Raw genomic sequence first — 19845 nt, 5'->3', positions numbered from 1 at the left:
AGGGAGCATATTCTGCCTTTACATCACTTATCATTTTCTGAAATCATCATGGGCATTTACTTGTTTGTTAATTGTCACCCCCCATCAGCCTCCCCCGTACTGCTGCGTGAGAGCTGGGATCTTGTCTGTCTGATACTTGGCTACACTCCCAGTGCTCAGAAGAGTTTGCAGCACATAGTAGGTGCTCGGTAAATATTTATTTTATGAATGAATAAATAACATATTACAATATACTATTAGTGCAGAGTGACATGCATTATTTGATTCTAAAATGTCTTCACCTGTTCACCAGTGAAATTCTGAATAAAGGTCATATCTGTAGAGTTAATGATTGAAACCTGAAATCATAGAAATTAGATAGGTTACATCATTTGGCATAGAATTGGAACACTTTTTAAAAAGTTTAACTTAAATCATTTTAAAATTTTTGTGAGGAGTCATAAATGGTTAGCTCTATATGTAAAAAAATAAGTCCAAAAGAACGATCTTTAAAAAATCCAACTGAACTTTTTGCTTATGGTTAAATCTGGGATCCTTTCAGACAAAATGCATGCTTACTAATCTGATGTAGAGAAATCTGAATTCAGGAACACTGAGAGCACCTAATCTGATAGTCAGTTAATTGATCTAATCAAAAATTTAATCTAAATTTCATTTCTGTGCGTATGCTGTTATGAGAAATTGATGATTATGGTTCTCTGCAAAAAAATGAAATTTTAAAGTAGTATCCATGTAGCAAAAATATTCCTTTTAAATTCTATCCAGACAACCTAAAATCTATAGCTATTATAAGTTTACCAGACTTAAACATTATTTAAAATATAAGTTTTTCTTTTCATAAGGTCGATTTATTTTCCTTTCCTATTTTTATGGTAACTAGTTGTAATGGGTTTGAATAGTATCCCTCCAAAACTCATGTCTATCCAGAACTTCGGAAGGTGACCTTATTTGGAAATAGGGTCTCTGTAGGTGAAATAAGTAAAGTTAAGGATCTTGAAATGAAATCATCCTGGATTTAGGGTGGGCCCTATGTCCAATGACTGGTGTCCTTTTAAGAGGAGGAGAGGACACAGATAGACACAGATGGAAGAAGGCCATATGGAGACCGGGGCAGAGATTCAGGTGAAGCTCCCACATGCCAAGGAAAGGCAGGGCCACCTGAAGTTGGAAGAGGCAGGAAGAATCCACCCCTACATGAATGGGAGGGATGTGACCGTGCCAATCACACCTTGATTTCAGCCTTCCGGCCTCTTGAACTGCTACAGAATAAATTTATGTTGTTACAAGCCACCCAGTTTGGGGTCATTTGTTATGACAGCCCTTGCAAACGAATACACTAGTGAAATAACAATTGACCTTATTATGTCCACCGTATGGGACACATTAAAATGCTGATCACATCAACAATGGGATCCTCTGCAACTATTCCCAGATTATGCGCACGCACAGGGCTAGGCTAGCTTCATGGGCACGTGACGCGTGCAGTCAGTCACAAAGGGTCCCACATGCAGACGAGCCCTACCCACCCTCTGGATAGCCCAGCTGTCACCGTCCTGAAATTCTTAACAATTTTGAACAAGGGGCCAGGCATTTTCACTTTACACTGGGTCCCACGGACTATGGAGTTGATCCTGCACCCAGATCAGAAAAGAATCTAGCCTCCCTTTTCGTAAGCAAACAAGCGTGGATCAGTACCGCTCACTATTAAAGGGCATTTTAAAAGATTTGAAAACTGTATGCAGCAAAAGGTTTCTTTGCGTATGTAGAGAATGTAGCGTGTAACGCCTTCTTAGTACTCACGCATCCAAAATTCTGTGCTCCTCTGGGAACCCCAGCAACCAATTCTGTGATGGAAATAGTCATTTACAAGGTGAGTGGCATAGTACACTGTAAAGCTATACAACAAATCAGCTAAAGAGGGTGCCTCTTAAATGAGTAACTATCACGGATCCCTTAGAGAGATGGAGGTTTGAAGCCACAGTTTCGCACTGGCTTTTGCTTCTGCTACAGACGAAAGAAAACAGAAGACCCAAAGTCGTACTTTGAGATTGACCTGTCCCCATCACATTCTCCCTGTGTTTCTGCCTGCAGAACATAAGCCTGGCTTCTCAGATCTGTGTGTGATTTGTCAGTTAAACCTCGTACTCTGATTTCTCCAGTTTTCACTGTCTTTCGTACTAGTCTTTTGTACTAGTGTACAAAGTAACAGCTCCTGTCCCACTAATGTGTTCAAACAATTTCAGTTACCTAAGGAAAAGCCAAATACCATAAATGATTGAGTCTGGCCCCCTGGAACAGAATTATAGGACAACCTGGCAGCCAAGGGTACGCGAGGAAGGGACGCTTCAATAATAGAGGTAGAAAAAGCAACTCTGGTGAAAAGTGGGGAGCATATTCCAATGCACAATGATATGGCTGTAGATTCAGGAAATAGTGGTTTCAGTTCTTAGGTCTGCCATAAACCCGGGATCAATCACTGAAACTGATTTTTTCCAGTCACCTACAATAGATGGGAGTTGGAACTGCCTGATTATCAAAGATCTTTCCAGCTCTCATTTCTATAAATTTAAACTATCCTTTGATTCATTGAGGTCAACATTTTAGTTTAATTTAAAGAAAGGGGGCCTGGAAAAGGGTCCTCTTCCATTCACATTTCCCTTCCCCCAAACCTGGTCCTAAAGGTATAGCACAAATTCTAGCATTAATTCTATCTGATGTAATAAACTCTAGCAGAGTTGGGCGCTCATGCTGTTGGAGCGTTAATAATCAGAGAAGATCCATTTGGGCTTAGATGTTGGACTTTTCAGTAGTAAGTTTACTCATTCAATCAACATATAGATGTTAATTGCAAACATAGGATACAGCATGGAGCAAAGACAAAATTCCCTGCTCTCATGGAGCTTATACTCAAGCTGGAAGGGGCAGTCAATTTGAAAAGTAGAGTCAAATGTCATGTTAGAGGGGGATGAGTATAGCGCAGAAAAACTAAGCAGTAAAATGGTACTGGGAGTGCTGGAATTGGGAGGCGGAAGGAATTATGACTTATTGGGGTGGTCAGGGAAGGTCTCAGCAAGAAGATGACATGTTACCAAAGACTGAAGAAAGTGAAGGAGTAAATATTATGGAGATGTGGGAGAAGTATGTTCTAGTCAGAAGGAATAGCATGTGCAAAGGTCCTGAGGTAGAAGTGTGTCTGGAGTATTCAAAGAACAGCAGGGAGGGCAGGGTGGCTGGAGTGGATGGAAGGAGTCAGGCATAAAGGACTAGGAGCTGAGGTCAGAGTAAATAGGGGCCTCATGAACAGAGTCTTTTAGGTCATTGTGAAGACTTGGATTTTAGACAGAATGAGTTGGGCAATCATTGGGAGCAAAGAAGTTACACCACGTGACTTCTGTTCCTCGAGGACCACGTTGGCTGCTGGATCTAGGGAAGATCATAGGAGGGCCAAGATGAAAACAAAGAGATCAGTTAGGAGGCTATTGCCACAGTGATGATGGGGGCTTGGATCAGAGTGGAGGCTGTGGAGGAGGTGAGAAGTAGGCAGATTCTGGCTGTCTTTTGAGTTTAGTTAGCAGGATTTGCTCATGGATTAGATATGGCTGGGGTGTGAGAGAAAGAGCACAGTCCAAGGCTGACTTGCAAGGTTTTTTGCTTGAGCAGCTCGGAGGATGGCGTTGCCATTTACTGAGATGGAGCTGATGGAGGGTAGAGCATGTTTAAGTGGAAAGATCAGGAGTTCAGGTATAAGCTTATTAAGTTTGGAAGAGCCATTCAAATAGAGATGTTGAGTTGATTCTAGACCTTACACCTCATTCCAGCTTCATAGACACAGGTATGGATGTTTACTAGGGGCACCTAAAAACAGACCACAGTCAGATATAACGGAGCTGACTGATTTCGGAATCAGGCTTGCCAAACAGGAAAGACTAAGGGGATTATACCAAGTGAAATACCTGGCAATCACGGCTTCTCATTTCCCACAAACATTCAGAATTTGGTTTAAAAAAAAAAAAAAAAAGAAATCAGCCATCACACTAGTAACTTTGGAGCCTGCAGCCTCATATGGCTATAACATAAAGGAGTTATTAAATGTAGTGCTGATTAAAAGTTTCAGAATTGTTTAAAAATCACAGTCCTAAAAGAGCTTTTTAGGTCATTGTACTTTTCCCCGTGTTTTATATTGGGCTGGCCAAAAAGTTCGTTCAAGTTTTCTGTAACATCGCATGGAAAAACCTGAACGAACATTTTGGCCAATCCAATAGAGGGCTTCATTTCAACAATGTTTCTCACCTTGCTGAGAGTCCCCAGTAAATTCCCCAGCAGCAACTGAATATCCTGTTTTAAAGCAAGAAACAAGCAAATCACACGTTTGAAGGCTTTACAAATGATCTATATCTAGAAATATGAAGGCACTAACATAGTACTACTTTGTGCAGAAATTCTGACAAATCCTATTACATAAAAGTTTAGGGTTCTATAAAGAGAAAAATTAATCAAACCAGGATTTATACTAAATCTTGGAAGCATAATAGATCTGCTACTTCTGAGCCTGGCAACACCTTTGGATTCTGAGGTCCCTTTTAGAAGTAGGAATGCTTCATTGCCCACCTTGACGTGTGAATGGTGGTTGCTGCATTTTAAGAGTTGCTGACTCATCATAATCAGACATAATTACTCTGAAAGGTATCTCTTGTGCTCAGGTTTTGCAATTTCTGATCACCAACAAGGCCTACTTCCTAATACCTTTAATGATGATTTCCCACAAACTTCACTTGGCTGTAAAGTGAGATGAGGTGATAAAAGATAACTACAATTTTTAAAAGTTCATCAAGGAATCAAAATGCCACTACGATACCAAAGGTGGCAAACAATACTGATGAAATGGCATTGTGTGGTTTGCACATAATAAATTTTGAGAACATTCTAGCAACTGCAAAGTCTCGTGCTCTTTCTAGAAACTGGAAAGGGTCATCATCATGTTGCCCGGGTAGTACTGGGCATCCTCACTAATACATAGTATCTACAACTGGCAAAATATTTTATTTGCAAGAGATTGTCACGGAGCCTATAAAACAGCTATCAAACTATGGAGACTACATATAATGGCTGAATCAAAAGAAAAGAAAGTTAAGAGTCCACTCGAAGCTAGTAAGAGAAGAAAATTTGCAAAAGGTGCCAAATATTATAAGTGAGGAATAAAATTTGCTTCCACATTTAACATGCTTGTCTTTTGAGAAACCGCAAATGTCTTGAGCAATGCATCTCACCAAGGTAACTGTCATCGTAGGAAGCAGGAGCCACTTCTGTCTGCTTTTCTCCAGCCAGTTTTCTCAGGATATCCTTGAATGAGTAGTTTGCAATGATATCTGCAATACTGGCAGTGATCACCTGACCTGTGTTCAAACAAATGAATAGATTAACTGAATGAACGTGAGAGGCAGGCCCTCTCCGCACAGACACAGGGCGTCTGAACAACACACACGCCCTTGAAAATGGTCATGAGATTGCTTGCATTTTCGACAGTGAATTTTCCTGCCTGGCACTAGAACTGCAGGCTAAATTTGCTGACAGCTGGTTAGAGCTTTCCATTCTGATAGAAGAACCAAAGATGAACTATGTAATTGTTTTCATGTAACATTTATTTTTTCCTGTTGTTTAAATTAAGGTATAGTTGGTTTATAATATTATGTTAGTTTCAGGCACACAGCATAGTGATTCAGTATTTTTATAGATTATACTCCATAACAGGTTATTACAAGATAATGGGTATAATTCCCTGTGCTGTACAGTATATCCTTGTTACTTATCTATTTGATATAGAGTAGTTCATATCTGTTAATCCAATACCCTTTAATTTATCTGTAGTCCTCCTGCCTTTACCTTGCTTACTTCCTCCACCTCCAAATGATAAACATGTCTAAGGGTGAGGGCACCTGTAGGCAAAATTTATGTGATTAGTTAAAAAAAACTTCACTCAACTATTCATCTGTAATTTAAATATTCTAGAATATTCTAGCTAGCAGAAACATCATCTAGATTTGAGATCATCTAGCCCCAAATATATCTTCTTACAGGTGGGGAAACTGTGGCCTAAAGAGCTTGAATGCATTCCCTAAGGTTACATGCTTTTGCTATTAGGATATTCAGCATTACAACCAGGGTCTTCTTTGGCATTCTAATAAGACTTTTTGTCGTCTCTCAAAGTACAGATGTATTAAATCAAAATCACTTACTTAGTTAATAGGTTGTAAAACATATCAGCTAAGCTAAAGGAATGAATTATGTAATCTCTGAGTCATTCACATCTTATGCTAAAATATATACATAAAGCATAAAATTATGACAATGGAAAGCATCGAGGCCCAGCAAGATCCAGAATTTTAGCAAAAAGGGAATCCGTTGCCACCAACATTGGCATGATAAGAACACTGGCTAATCTCCCCCAAATATAGTCACTATCAGAAGTCTTGAAATACGATTGTATCGGGATAGACATGAATCCAAAAGATGGCCAGCAATGTTCCACTACAACTTTTATGCATTCCTATATTTATTATGGAAATCTAAGGAAAAAGTGTGATCTCATGCTCTTCGGGAGAAAACTGGAGGAATGCTTTCAAGAGACTAAAATTTAATATTAATTTTAAAGCCAAACTGTTCCTTGGGAATTCACACATTCCCACAGTCTTTTTGTCCGAAGTTCCAAAAGAATAAAACTGTTAAATCAGGCCGTAAATATCTCCAAGTGACCTTGCCTGAAATGACTGTTCTTATATTAAGACAATCATATTTACACATGAGTTTCTGAACAACGTCTGTAGAATTTGCCAGTTTTCTCTGGGTTAAAGCTAAATATCCCCTTCCCTGCTCCCACAGACACATTGCCTTTGCTTATTTCCTTTAGTTGCTTCTATAAATATTATAATCTTAGGACTGACTGAGTAAAATTTTAAATTATCTATCTCAGAAAAATGCTCTCTATCCCCTTGACATGGCTAATTGTCAGCATATCATCTATATCAGACATTTTTTTCAGCATAAGGAAAGAATTATGTGAAATTAATCAAGTGCATTAGAACAAAATCTTTTGAAACACATCATTTTTATTTTATACCTATCCTCTGCATAAGATATATTGTTTTCCAGTTTGCAAAATAATGTTTAAAGACTGAAAGGTTAATTATTTGATGTTCATAGTTGTATATGTATGAATTAAGCTTAACAGTAATTTCATGTAAAATTTTATCATAAATCCATCTCGCCTGTATCTTTCCCATTGGCCTTTTAAACATGAACAGGTCTCCTGCATTAAAAAAAACAAAACCCAAAAAACTTCACTCAACTATTCATCTCTCTCGTATTCTACTCTATCCTTATTCTAAACTTTACAGCCAAAATTAAGTCTATATTCTCTGTAATCTCTCTTTAGGCATCCCATTCACATCCATGGCTTTGGTTATCACCACTATGCTAGTTTTTATTTTAGCCTAGATATCTTCTCTGAGTTTAAGCCCATACATCTAAATACTTATGTGAAAAGTCTTGGACATCTCAAACATGTTCATATTCAACATAACCAAAAGTAAACTCATCATCTTCCTTCCCCAATCCACTCCAAACCCATTCTCTTCCGGCTTTCTCCATTTCAGGGACTGGGACCCACCTAAAACCATTCAGTTACAAAAGTCAGAAACATATCCTTGGCATCCTCCCTATTCACCCACATACATCCAAACCATCATCCAAGCTGTTTATTCTGCCTCCGAAGTATCTCTCAAATTCCGCCCCTTTCTCAGTCTGTACTATGACCACTCTAAGAAGCAAACATCTCCATCTGAACCTTACAGCTGGTTTACCTTATAGACTTATAACTAGCTGATAACCTTATAACTCGTTTGCTGATACTGCACTTTGGCTAACTCCCGATCCATTTTCCACGTTGCAGCCAGCGTGATCTTTGCGTAACACACATCCGATCATAGCATCCCATGCTTCAAATTCTCCAGTGGTTTCCCATTATTCTCAGAACAAACAACACATTCTTATTCTACCTCAGGCAATCCATTTAAACTCCAGCCATCCACCGGGGATTTCTCATTGTTTTGGAGATAAAGACAAAACTGCTTACCTGGGGCTGCAAGCCCTGCAGGGAGGGTGGGACCCCTCCATCCCACTCAGCAGCTCTTAACTCTAGTCCCCTGATCTCCCTCCATTCTCAGCTCACCGGGCTCCTTTATGCCCCAGAACATTTTCACACAACCCTTCCTCTCTTCGCCTGGTTACCTCCTACTCGGGTTCAGAGCCTCAGTTCAGGGTTGCTGCTTCCAAATTCGTTGACCTTAAGGTTGATGCCGGCTTATGTAACACCTTTTTAAGAATTAGAGGAAGTCATCCCCCCTGGGCAGACACCATCCTGCACCTGGGTTCAGGGCTCCCTCAGCAGAGCACAGGTCGTATTTCATCTCGTCAGCCAGTGTTCAGAGGACAAAACATATCTGCATGGGGCCACCCTGGAGAAGCCTCCTGTGCTCTCATGGCCCCGTCTTGACATACCTTCCTAGTGAGTATCATGCCTGGAGTTTCTTAAGTACTCGTGTGAGTATTCGATTAATGCCTGCATCTTTCCCCAGATGCTAACCTCTGCGGGTTACTCATTATTGTACCCTCAGCATCTAGCACAAAGCCTGGCATGGTCTCAATAAGCATTTGATGAATGAAGGAATTAAGTTGCAACAGTATTTTAAAATATCATTTATATCACAAAGTACAAACTGAAATGATGCTTCCTTCATTGGAGAAACTACCAATATGGAGAGAAAATTAACATAATAAAAAGTCAACACTTGATGTTACTTCTGTTTCATCTCCCTGTTGGAAACAACCCATGGGCATTTCTTCTCTGCCAGCAGGACCTACCTTGCCAATAAAAACTGCCAGGGCCTCCAACTATAAGGTCTCCATTCTACAAAACAGAAACGGCAACAACAATTGGAAAAGAAAAACAGTTTCTTTTTTTTAAGGGTGAGAAATCATTGTTCATAAGCATTGCTCTAACAATTATACATAAAAAGTAATTTTTAAAAGAGGCCCTTACATCTGAGTCATGCAGGTCATTTTCTTTCCTTTTATTGCTTTCAATTATTTAGTGTGTTATCATATCAAATAATTTGAATTAGATTCAATTAGGTTAAGTAAAATTCTCTCCCCTGAGAATATATAAATTCAGTTTTTTGGCACTGCCTCAGGTAAGCAAAATATCTACATCTTTCATGCTGTGCAATTTAGTAGACATGGTCTTTTGAGCCTTAGCAATAAAAAGAAAATTTGGTTTCTGTTTATTTCAAGGCCACAGTATTGCCTGTTTTTTTTTTCTATACATCTGCAAACCCACCCCTTCCCAGGAGAGGGAGTGACAACTCCAGACTAGAAAATAAAAACTTTCCTTTCTACTTACAGCCCCACCTTCCTTATCCTGCATCCTCAACTTTTAGTGGGGGGGATGGGTGGGAGAAAAAGAGTAAAATTTCAGACACTGATGAAATTTACAGTATTTGCAAAACCATGGAAGCTTTGCCGCCCACATTCTTATTAAATATCTGTTTTTAATTTGTGAAAGGATACGTGAAATTAACATTAACACTAATGTGAAATCTTATCAGTCAATTACACCTAAGAGATAAAAACATAGATTCTTGTGATCATTTTAGAAGCATATTTCTTTACTGAGTTTTTGAGATTTTCATTTAAAAATGAAGCAAGACTGTTGCTTTTCAGCCTGTGTATTTCTTTTTTTTTTTTTCTCATATAACCATTTTTAATACATAACAAGCAAAGGAAGCAAGCAGAGGAGATTATCAAAGGGCATTAAACACTTCTCTAAATGCATTAAAGAATGTTTATATCATCCATTCCCTGGTATAACACTCTTGTCAAAGTAGCTTGTACATAGCAATCTTTTAAACATTTTCCTACATAGGTTTTTAAACAATTCTCTAAATGCATTACAGAATGTCTTTCAAATCCAGTTCCTTAAACAACTCTCTTCTCTGTGTAGCAAGCAGGTTTCACTGTTTTAACCATTATTCCATGTGTTTTTATTTTTTATTTTTTTATTTTTTATTTTATTTTATTTTTTTAACATCTTTATTGAAGTATAATTGCTTTACAGTGGTGTGTTAATTTCTGCTTTATAACAAAGTGAATCAGTTATACATATACATATGTCCCCATATCTCTCCCCTCTTGCATCTCCCTCCCTCCCACCCTCCCTATCCCACCCCTCTAGGTAGTCACAAAGCACCGAGCTGACCTCCCTGTGCTATGCGGCTGCTTCCCACCAGCTATCTATTTTACATTTGGTAGTGTATATATGTCCATGCCACTCTCTCACTTCGTCCCAGCTTACCCTTCCCCCTCCCCGTATCCTCAAGTCCATTCTCTAGTAGGTATGCATCTTTATTCCCGTCTTGCCCCTAGGTTCTTCATGATTTCTTTACTATTTAATAAATTGCCATATGTATAGATTACTTTATTAAAAATAAAGAACAAACAAAAAAATTTAAAGAAGTTGCCAAAACAGGCCAGGTATATACCTAAAGGTTCTTTTGTTGATGGTGGTTATTGGGGGGTGGAAGTGGGAATGAGAGGTAGGGGGTAAAAAAAAATCAAGCAGATAAAATAAATTTTAGAAGCTATAAGATCAAAAGAATTTACCTTATAAAAGTCCAGACTGAATCCTGCTTGGCAGTAACCCTGACCTTCAGGGTCCGCGTTGCCTGGCATGATCAAAAGGTACAAATGTTATAACGTCATTGTCCCCAAGATATATTTGAATCACCAGTTCAGGATACACTGTTGTTTTATCTATAGACTTCTAAATTTAAAATGATCAATGTGTGTTCTATATTTATTTTTAAAATTTATTCCAAGTAATTTCTTAAATACATTGCAATCTGTTTTCTTGTCCCAAATGGCACTGTGATTCTACAGTAAGAGCAATAGGAATAACGTTCCTTGGAGTTATGATACTGGGTTTTATAACTCATGTTTATTTGAAGAAATAAAACCTCCATCTCCCAACTATGTTCCAAGTTCCCCAAGTGCCAATAATGTGTTTCTGTGGTGCCCATGTGTTCTGAGTAAAGCAATGCCTTGAGAAAGAGAGAGCTAGATTTAGTCACCTGGGTGGACACTTTCTGCTGGGGTCACCGATAAGAGTTTCGATTTCCTGATCTCTCACAGGAAATTAACTTCAAATTCTTCTATTATCATTATGTAAATTTGGACATTGCATTTCTGATCACATTGCATCTCACAGGGACTGTAGTGTTCACAAAAGAGAAAACTCTCTAGCAATGGCTTATTTTATACTCTCTGCAATGTAATTCACTAGCTGAATGTCCAATAGGACTTTTTTGTAATACAGTTTTTTAAACCATAGGCAGGTCAACCTGTGGATTCCCAGGATATTAGGATCCTGGGACATTAGGATGAGGAATGTACTACTTGTCACTTGTACTTTAAAAGAGTATCACTTCTAAAGTGCTTCAATTAAAACCAAAATATAGTTCTGTAGAGGGAATCTCAGTCATTATACAGTTAGATGCAAACATGCAGATAATTACTCCTTTCTTATCAAGGATATTCCTGAATGGAAACTAAAATAAGAGGGCAGGAAAGGAAATGCACATCATCCCAGGAAAAATGTATAGGCTGGACATGTGCCTGTTCCAGAAGCTTTTTGAAATGGATCAGGCCTTTCCAGCTTTGCCTAGAATGCCTTCTGTTTTTTCTTTTCTTTGGTTAGTACTTAGCTAATTTTAGCACTGTCATCAGTCATTCTTTCCAGATGTTCCCTTTATATTTTAAAATACTTTTCTACTTCATATACTGTATTTTTTTGATGATCTGTTTTTAATTCAAATGTCAATTGATGCTTTGTGTGTGGTTTTTTTAAGCTAAGTATTTTTTACAGCTTTACTGAGGTATACTTAATATACCAAAAAAATGCACATCTTACTGTGTACGTTTTGATGAGTTTAGACATGTGCCTGATACAATGATACCACCACCACGATCATGGGAATAAACATATTATCACCTCCAAAAGATTTCTTGTGTTCCCCACCCTCAATCAAATTTGCTTTTTTGTTTGTTTTTTTGTGGTGAAAACACTTAACATGAGATCTACCCTCTTAACAAATGTTTAGTGCACAGTACCTTACAATATATTTTATTTTATAACTATATGTTGTGGTTTATAATTATGAATGCTACAAAGTTCCTTAAAGTCTCAAATGTCCAGGTACCATTCTTCTAGAAGTTCATGCCTGTAAATAGTTGTATGCACCCAGAAATATATTTGAACACAAGATACATGATTATGTGAACACAGATGTGTTGACTGTATTTAAGAAATGTATTTTTAATGCATAAATCTTTTTTATAAATCGTTTTTGAAAATCAACTCTGACTTTTTCAATATTGTAAATTATTCAGAAAGGAAGAAACAGGACCATTCTTTGAAATCATTTTGCTGCAAAACAGGAAACTGAAAAAATTAAGAGAAAACAGTCATTTTTCATAAAATTCATCGAGAAAGCAACCAACTTCAAATGTTGAAGTGGTGATTATAATAGAAATGGGAGGTTATTTCCTTTGCAAAGTAAGTTTTTCTCTTACGATTATAGTTTATGAGAGCTGAAGGAATCTTTCTTCCTAGAACTTCAGAGGATCTGTGAACTTTACAATTATGCCCTATAGAGTAAACTCAGGAATCCAGGGAATCACGCTATCATGTGTTGGCTTCCCAAGGAGAATGGAAAGGTGTGTGTAAACCATTGCCACCTAAATTATGAATGACCGTAAGAGCTACAGGCATGTCATTAATATGAATGAGCAGACTACCACCCAAATTGCTCAAAGTGTCAGTGAAGGGGCTTTGCGGTGTGACATGAACATGAGAGACTTCTTGAAATTCTCTTTTGAAAGTAATATCCCTGTTCTGTGATACTGACCATACGCTCATGAACAAGGTGGCTTTGTGTTTATGAACCATGAACTCCTTTGGGAACACAGGAAGCCGGCTCCTTGGGTACATTTGAGAAGGAAGTACTTCCAGTAAGAGACAGACCAGGAGGATGTGACACTGGAGTTGTGTACTAGACTGAACAGAATTCCTGGCCATTTGTTTGGCTATTCTGCAACTCGACATAAACTTCACCTTTACCTGTGTCAAGCTATTCTTTTATTTAGGAAAGTAAACGCTAAATAAATTGGCAACATAATATACCCGTATAACTCAAAATGAGAGCATACTATACGTTAAATTTTTAGATAATGGTTCAAACTCGCCCTGCAACTCTTATCCACAAGTCTAGATGGCTTATGCTGTATTTTAATCTGAGCTCTCCCATCACATGGGCAGTCAGATAAAAAGGCAGAACAAGAAGCAGTGACATGTTTTCTAAACAATCATCCTTGATGTTAGCTGGAAGAGGATATGTCATCAAGGTAAGAGGCATGTGAAGGACGGGCTCCTCATTTCAGCTACAATAGTTTACTGCTGTGGGGAGGTATCTCTAGCAAATCGTGAGAAATATGATATGGATAGGTGTAAAAATTGATGAAACAAGTTCAGTTTTGAATCTCAGTTCTACCATAAATTTTATGAATAAATTCAGGATTTATTTATTGCTCTAGATGACTTTTTTTTTTTTTTTTTTTTGCCATGATACATGGCTTGCAGGATCTTAGTTCCCCGAACCAGGGATCGAACCTGTGCCCCCTGCAGTGGAAGCGTAGAGCCCTAACCACTGGACCGCCAGGGAATTCCCTGACCTTTATCTGTAGCATAATAATAAGGACCTCTTACAGAGCCCAGCGGCATGACACCTTGAGTGGAACACGACACAAAATATCCCTCTTAATGGCTGCCACCATGCTTGGCAAGCTCCTGCTTTCCTGCTCCAGTAACTGCTAAGAGAAGCCCTTCCCATCGTCCTGTCTGAGACAGCTCCTTTCCCCCCAAGGCATGTCGCTCCCCACGCTTTTGCCTTGCTGTATTTTTCTTTGTGATACTTTTCACTACCTGACATTATATTAGAAACTTATTTATTATTTAAAAAAATTTTGTTCTTGAGATGTAATTGACATATTAGTTCAAGGTGTACAACACAATTTGATTTATGTATATACTGTGAAATAATTACTACAATAAATGTAGTTAACATCTGTCACCACACATCGTTACAATCTTTTTCTTTTGGCTGCGTTGGGTCTTCGTTGCTGCGTGCGGGCTTTCTCTAGTTGCGGCGAGCGTAGGCTACTCTTCGTTGCGGTGCGTGGGCTTCTCATTGCGGTGGCTTCTCTTGTTGCAGAGAACGGGCTCTAGGCGCACGGGCTTCACTAGTTGTGGCTCACGGGCTCTAGAGCGCAGGCTCAGTAGTTGTGGCATGCGGGCTTAGTTGCTCCACAGCATATGGGATCTTCCCAGACCAGGGATCGAACCCACGTCTCCTGCATTGGCAGGCGGATTCTTAACCACTGCGCCACCAGGGAAGCCCCGTTACAATCTTTTTAAAGCTCTTAAGATCTACTCTCACAGCAACGTTCAAATATACAATATCATATTACTAACTACAGTCACCATTCTGTACATTACATCCCCAGGATTTATCTTATAACTGGAAGCTTGTACGTTTTGACCACCTTCACCCATTTAACCCACACCCACATGCCCCACCATTGGCAACCACCAATCTGTACTCTTTTTCTGTGAGTTTGTGTGGGTTTTTTTTTAAGATTTTGCATATAAATGAGATCATACAGAGTATTTTTCTTTATCTGACTTGCTCCATTTAGCATAATACCCTCAAGATCCATCCATGTTGTCATAAATGGCAAGACTTCATTCTTTTTTATGGCTGAATAATATTCCATTGTGTATATATCCATATCCATATCTCTATCTATTCCATATTTCCTTTATCCACTCATCCATTGATGGATGCTTTGGTTCTTTCCATGACTTGGTTATTGTAAATTGTGCTGCAATGAACATGGGGGTACAGATATCTTTTCAAGATAGTGATTTCAGTTCTTTTAGATAAATACCCAGAAGTGGAATTGCTGGATCTTAACTTATATATTTACGCATATGTTGTCTCTCTCCCACCCTAGAATACGTTTTTTGAAGACAGGGTTTTGCCTTCTCTTGTCCTGTGCTTTATTCCCTAAACATAGAATAATTAGTGCTCAGTGTGTTCAAAAAACACGTGTTGAATGAATGCATAACTGAGTCTTATTATCTATAAGGAACACCTCTTTTATTTATTTATTTTTATAAGTTTATTTATTTATTTATTTATTTATTTATTTATTGGCTGCGTTGGGTCTTTGTTGCTGCGCAGGTGCTTTTTCTAGTTGCGGTGAGCGGGGGCTACTCTTTGTTGTGGTGCGCGGGCTTCTCATTGCGGTGGCTTCTCCTGTTGCAGAGCACAGGCTCTAGGCCTGTGGGCTTCAGTAGTTGCAGCATGCGGGCTCAGTAGTTGTGGCTCGCGGGCTCTAGAGCACAGGCTCAGTAGGTGTGGCGCACGGGCTTAGTTGCTCCGCGGCATGTGGGATCTTCCCAGACCAGGGCTCAAACCCCTGTTCCCTGCGCTGGCAGGTGGATTCTTAACCATTGCACCACCAGGAAAAGTCCAGGAACACCTCTTTTAAAGCCATTTAAGGGACTTCCCTGGTGGTGCAGTGGTTAAGAATCCACCTGCCAGTGCAGGGAACAGGGGTTTGAGCCCTGGTCTGGGAAGATCCCACATGCCGCGGAGCAACTAAGCCCGTGCGCCACAACTACTGAGCCTGTGCTCTAGAGCCCGCGAGCCACAACTACTGAAGCCCATGCACCACAACTACTGAAGCCTGTGTGCCCTAGGGCCCACATCCGGCAACTACTGAAGCCCACGCGCCTAGAGCCCGTGCTCCGCAACAAGAGAAGCCACCGCAATGAGAAGCCCGCACACCGCAACGAAGAGTAGCCCCCGCTCGCCGCAACTAGAGAAAGCCCACGCGCAGCAACAAAGACCCAATGCAGCCAAAAATAAATAAACAAAATAAAATAAATTAAAAATTTAGACTGAACAGAAAAAAAAAGCCATTTAAAATAAAATTCTGAGTTGATGATTATTCATTCAGCTGACATTCGTTAAGATGTGAGGGGGTGGCTGATTTATTTCAGTATTTTAAAACAGGAAGTCATAATCTTCTCCTTGCCAAAATCCTCACCCAAATCCTCAGAGTTAGCTGTTTCACTCCCAGCCCTTTAGGTCTCTAAAGCTCAGAGGCCTCTTTACGAACCCTCTAATATCACCCATCCATTCTCTACCTTCATTGTTTGATTTCTGATGGTTGCTCGTTATCTGGCCTAAATTAATCTAGAAATTTAAAAATATTCACATGGAATGGGAAAATTTTACTTATAGTTTTGGGAATCTAATTTGGGTTGAGTTTTTAAAAATCAGTATCCTGAAATCAGTCACTAGAATGTTCTTTCCAATGCCATTTCTTTCCCTAACGTGGTCTTGTGAATTATCAAGAATGAGAATGCAAATCTCTTGGTTTCTTGCTGACAAATCCTAATGATCTACATGACACACAGCAAACTGGAGGAATTCACAAAAGGACTCGGGTAGATCAGTGACTGAACAGCCGTGTCCCAAAGATGGCACTCACAGGCTTGCTTCAAAGGATACTTCATCAGAAGTTTTCTAGAACTACCAGATGAGACGTGGACTCCAAAGGTACAGAATCTTTTTGAAAAACGGGATTAAACACCTTAAGAAGAAAAGTATATCATACAGACAACCTGAGTACATAGCAGCCAAAGAAAGCAACAGGCACTGAGAACACAGGCTAGGCGGAGAACTCATATCCACTGTGCCCTTGGGTCCAATCATGCTAATTAACACCATTCCTACAATTAACAAGCCGACAGTTAGCATTTTGCAAATGCAGTGTGAATTTTGAGTAGAGACGGAGAGTTTAAGGCCTAAAATAAGGAACCAATCAATTTGACTGCAGAATATCTAAAAACAGAAGATTTCTAAAACACAGAAGAGGATCTGCAGAATTCCGTGTCTTGGTCCTCACGTCACAGTAAAGCATCCTGTAAGACCGTTCATCATCTTTACCGCCATTGCTTTCTCCTTACCGGTGGTGTTTTGGGGTTACCTGCACTGTCTATAGCAGAAAAGCTCTTGAGCTAAATTTCAGTTCCAAGAATAAAAACAACTTACTGTTCCGACAAGGCGAGTACTCAGCGTACGCACTGAAATTCTGAATCGCTACGTAGCAAGTGCCAACTGGGTCCTTTTCTGGTGTCGGTTTAAGAGTTCTCCAGTGATATAATGGAGCACAGGCCTGGGAAACATCAAAGACAATACATTTTTTTTTGATGTAGATTCCTCATACAGTGCTTTGATTTGACTTGTTGATGAATGGACCTAAATTTGTAACAAACAAAGCTAAATTATTAAGTGACTTAATTGGCCGCCAATATGCTAATGAGTACCTCGGTAGTCAGAGTTAATTAAACTTCCAAAGCCGATATTTCAACATTAAGGCACCACAGAATTGGAACAAATTAAGCATATACAAAGGAATGAGATTTTTCCCCCCACAGGATTTTAAATCAAATCAAAGTAGCCTAGCAAAAGTAAATATTTACTAAAGGCAAAGAACTCATACTTTCTTTTTTTTTTTTAATTGGACCTACATAAAAGCAGATGAACATTTAAACAGCGAATGAATCAGCGTGATGTCTTAAAAAGAGAACTAGTTCCTTTCTTGGTTTAATTGTTGCTTAAAGAAAAACTACTTTCAAATCAAAAGATGCAGACAAGTTTATAAACCTCTGTTTCGTGGATTCCTCTGGTTTATCACTGAGGGTGTACCTGACGATTTTTTTAAAACAATGACTTACATTTGGACTGCTACCCCCTTATCACAGTGGGTTTATTTTTCATTTGATGGTTTTTATTCATGATAAAACAAAAATTAATTCAAACAATGGTAAGAAAAACATGATTCTTGGATTACCAAATATAGAAGAGGATATATGAAATCCTCTTGAAGTAAATTAAATAATTAATTGCGCTAGGAACAAGAGAGGCAATAAAAATAAACAGGTAGAAAACACAGGCACCTTTCTGACTTCTGTTTTGCTAGCTCAAATCCTACGTAACTGTGTTTTACCTGAATATTCAAGCACTCATTTCTAAGGATGCAGAATTAGAGACTTCTAGAATATGGAACCACTAGCCTCTCTCCTAATTTGATGACATCACACTTAAAACAGTGCCAGAAAAAGAGAAGGCAGATCCTGATTTTAAAGTCTTTTTATGATTCCAAACATGTCCTTGGTAATCAGTCCAATGTGTAACGACTTTTAGATAACTTTACTAAGTAGCACCCTTCTTACTTGAGAATATAAGTTATCTTTACTAAAATAACAAGCTTTTTGGGTTTTTGTCTCTCTCGGTATTGTGAGGTCTTAGCCAATACTGAAAAGCTCTCTAACTCATCTAAGTCCCCTTAACTTCGGGCCCTATGTGGTTAAGACATATAACGTAAGGTGGAATGGTGAAAAGTAGGAGTTTGGAAGGGAAAGCATTACCTATGTGGCTCAGTATAATCCAACTCGCATCACCTTCCACATCACCATAGAACACTTTAATGCCATGAAAATTCTTTCCAGTGCTTGCCTGCTATCAGCCCTAAAAAGTTATCTTTTTTATACCTGCTCAGTTAAACACTGATGTGAAACACGATGATGTGATAATATTCAGGCTTTGACCCAAACACACATGATACCTGGATATTCAAAATCGATACTTCTGTTCACAGCAATTTGAAGTTCTAAGAATTGTCACACAGTGTAGCATTTAATTCTTTATGCTGCTAAGTTTCAGTGCTCAAGGAAAAAATTAACTTGAAAGGTACTTTATATTATCCTATTTCCTACCACATAATTTTGAAAATGCAAGCATGCCCTCAAATTAAGCATATTTATTATGAACATGGTGTGTTATTTTACGTTCAGTAATTCTGAAGATTTCTACAAATATTGAATAAATGCACAATAATATAAGTTTTCAAGACTTTATCAAAATCAATATAGTACCAAAAGATTTTTTAACCCCAAATAGTTATTAGATGGAATTAGCTTTTCAATAGCTATTCACATACATTGTAAATCACTAAAGGATTAAAAAGTTTTTACCAATCCTGGAATGTGAGAACTATATTAATGCAGATACAATTCTGCAGAGAGCCTATTGTAAATTCTGGATTTGTCACTAAAGAGGGCTATCTATGTTTTATATATTACTTGTTTTATGTCAAAATTTCTGTGGGGCATTAACCACAGACCAAATAAAGCAAGGCATTTCCTTTAGATACTTATTTTTATTAAATCATAATTCAAACACCTTTAAACAAATCCCAAAAACAAAAGTTATTGCTTTATTTTGTAAGGAAATTAGAGCCAATAGTAAAAAAAAAAAAAAAAATCCCCCAACAACAAAAAAGTTTCCAGATCAACTTAATACACTTATTTATTTCTCAGTAAACCAGACATGTATTATCACTCGGAGCTACAGAGAAGAGAATCACAAAGTCATAGCATTTTAAAGCCAAAAGATCTCTATCTGTGAGTGAGACATTTTTACTTTAGAAAGTATCAGTGTACTCAGAGAACCATGTAATTGGTAGTTATGTTTTTAAAGAAAACTTTCCGTTAGTTCTAAAGAGGATCAATGACATCACAGTAGATTAACGTTTAAAGTATCC

The 19845-nt window shown here is 38.5% G+C and overlaps 1 protein-coding gene across 1 annotated transcript in view; it reads right to left on the bottom strand.

The window, feature by feature from the left end:
• ITGA8 (integrin subunit alpha 8) overlaps positions 1–19845 on the bottom strand; it is a 183360-nt gene that overhangs the window by 137713 nt on the left and 25802 nt on the right. Inside the window, exons 4-10 of the mRNA XM_059910128.1 lie at positions 17292–17415; positions 10714–10775; positions 8917–8962; positions 5268–5393; positions 4291–4335; positions 1801–1844; positions 282–338 (exon numbers count right to left, since the gene is read on the bottom strand). Coding sequence (XP_059766111.1) covers positions 282–338; positions 1801–1844; positions 4291–4335; positions 5268–5393; positions 8917–8962; positions 10714–10775; positions 17292–17415 — 504 coding nt within the window. The remainder of the gene's footprint in view (positions 1–281; positions 339–1800; positions 1845–4290; positions 4336–5267; positions 5394–8916; positions 8963–10713; positions 10776–17291; positions 17416–19845) is intronic.

Source organism: Balaenoptera ricei, chromosome 2 (genome assembly GCF_028023285.1).
Source record: "Balaenoptera ricei isolate mBalRic1 chromosome 2, mBalRic1.hap2, whole genome shotgun sequence".
In the NCBI taxonomy this organism is placed as follows: domain Eukaryota; kingdom Metazoa; phylum Chordata; class Mammalia; order Artiodactyla; family Balaenopteridae; genus Balaenoptera; species Balaenoptera ricei.
Note: the sequence above shows the minus strand (reverse complement) of the source record. Positions and strands in the feature narration are given on the sequence as shown.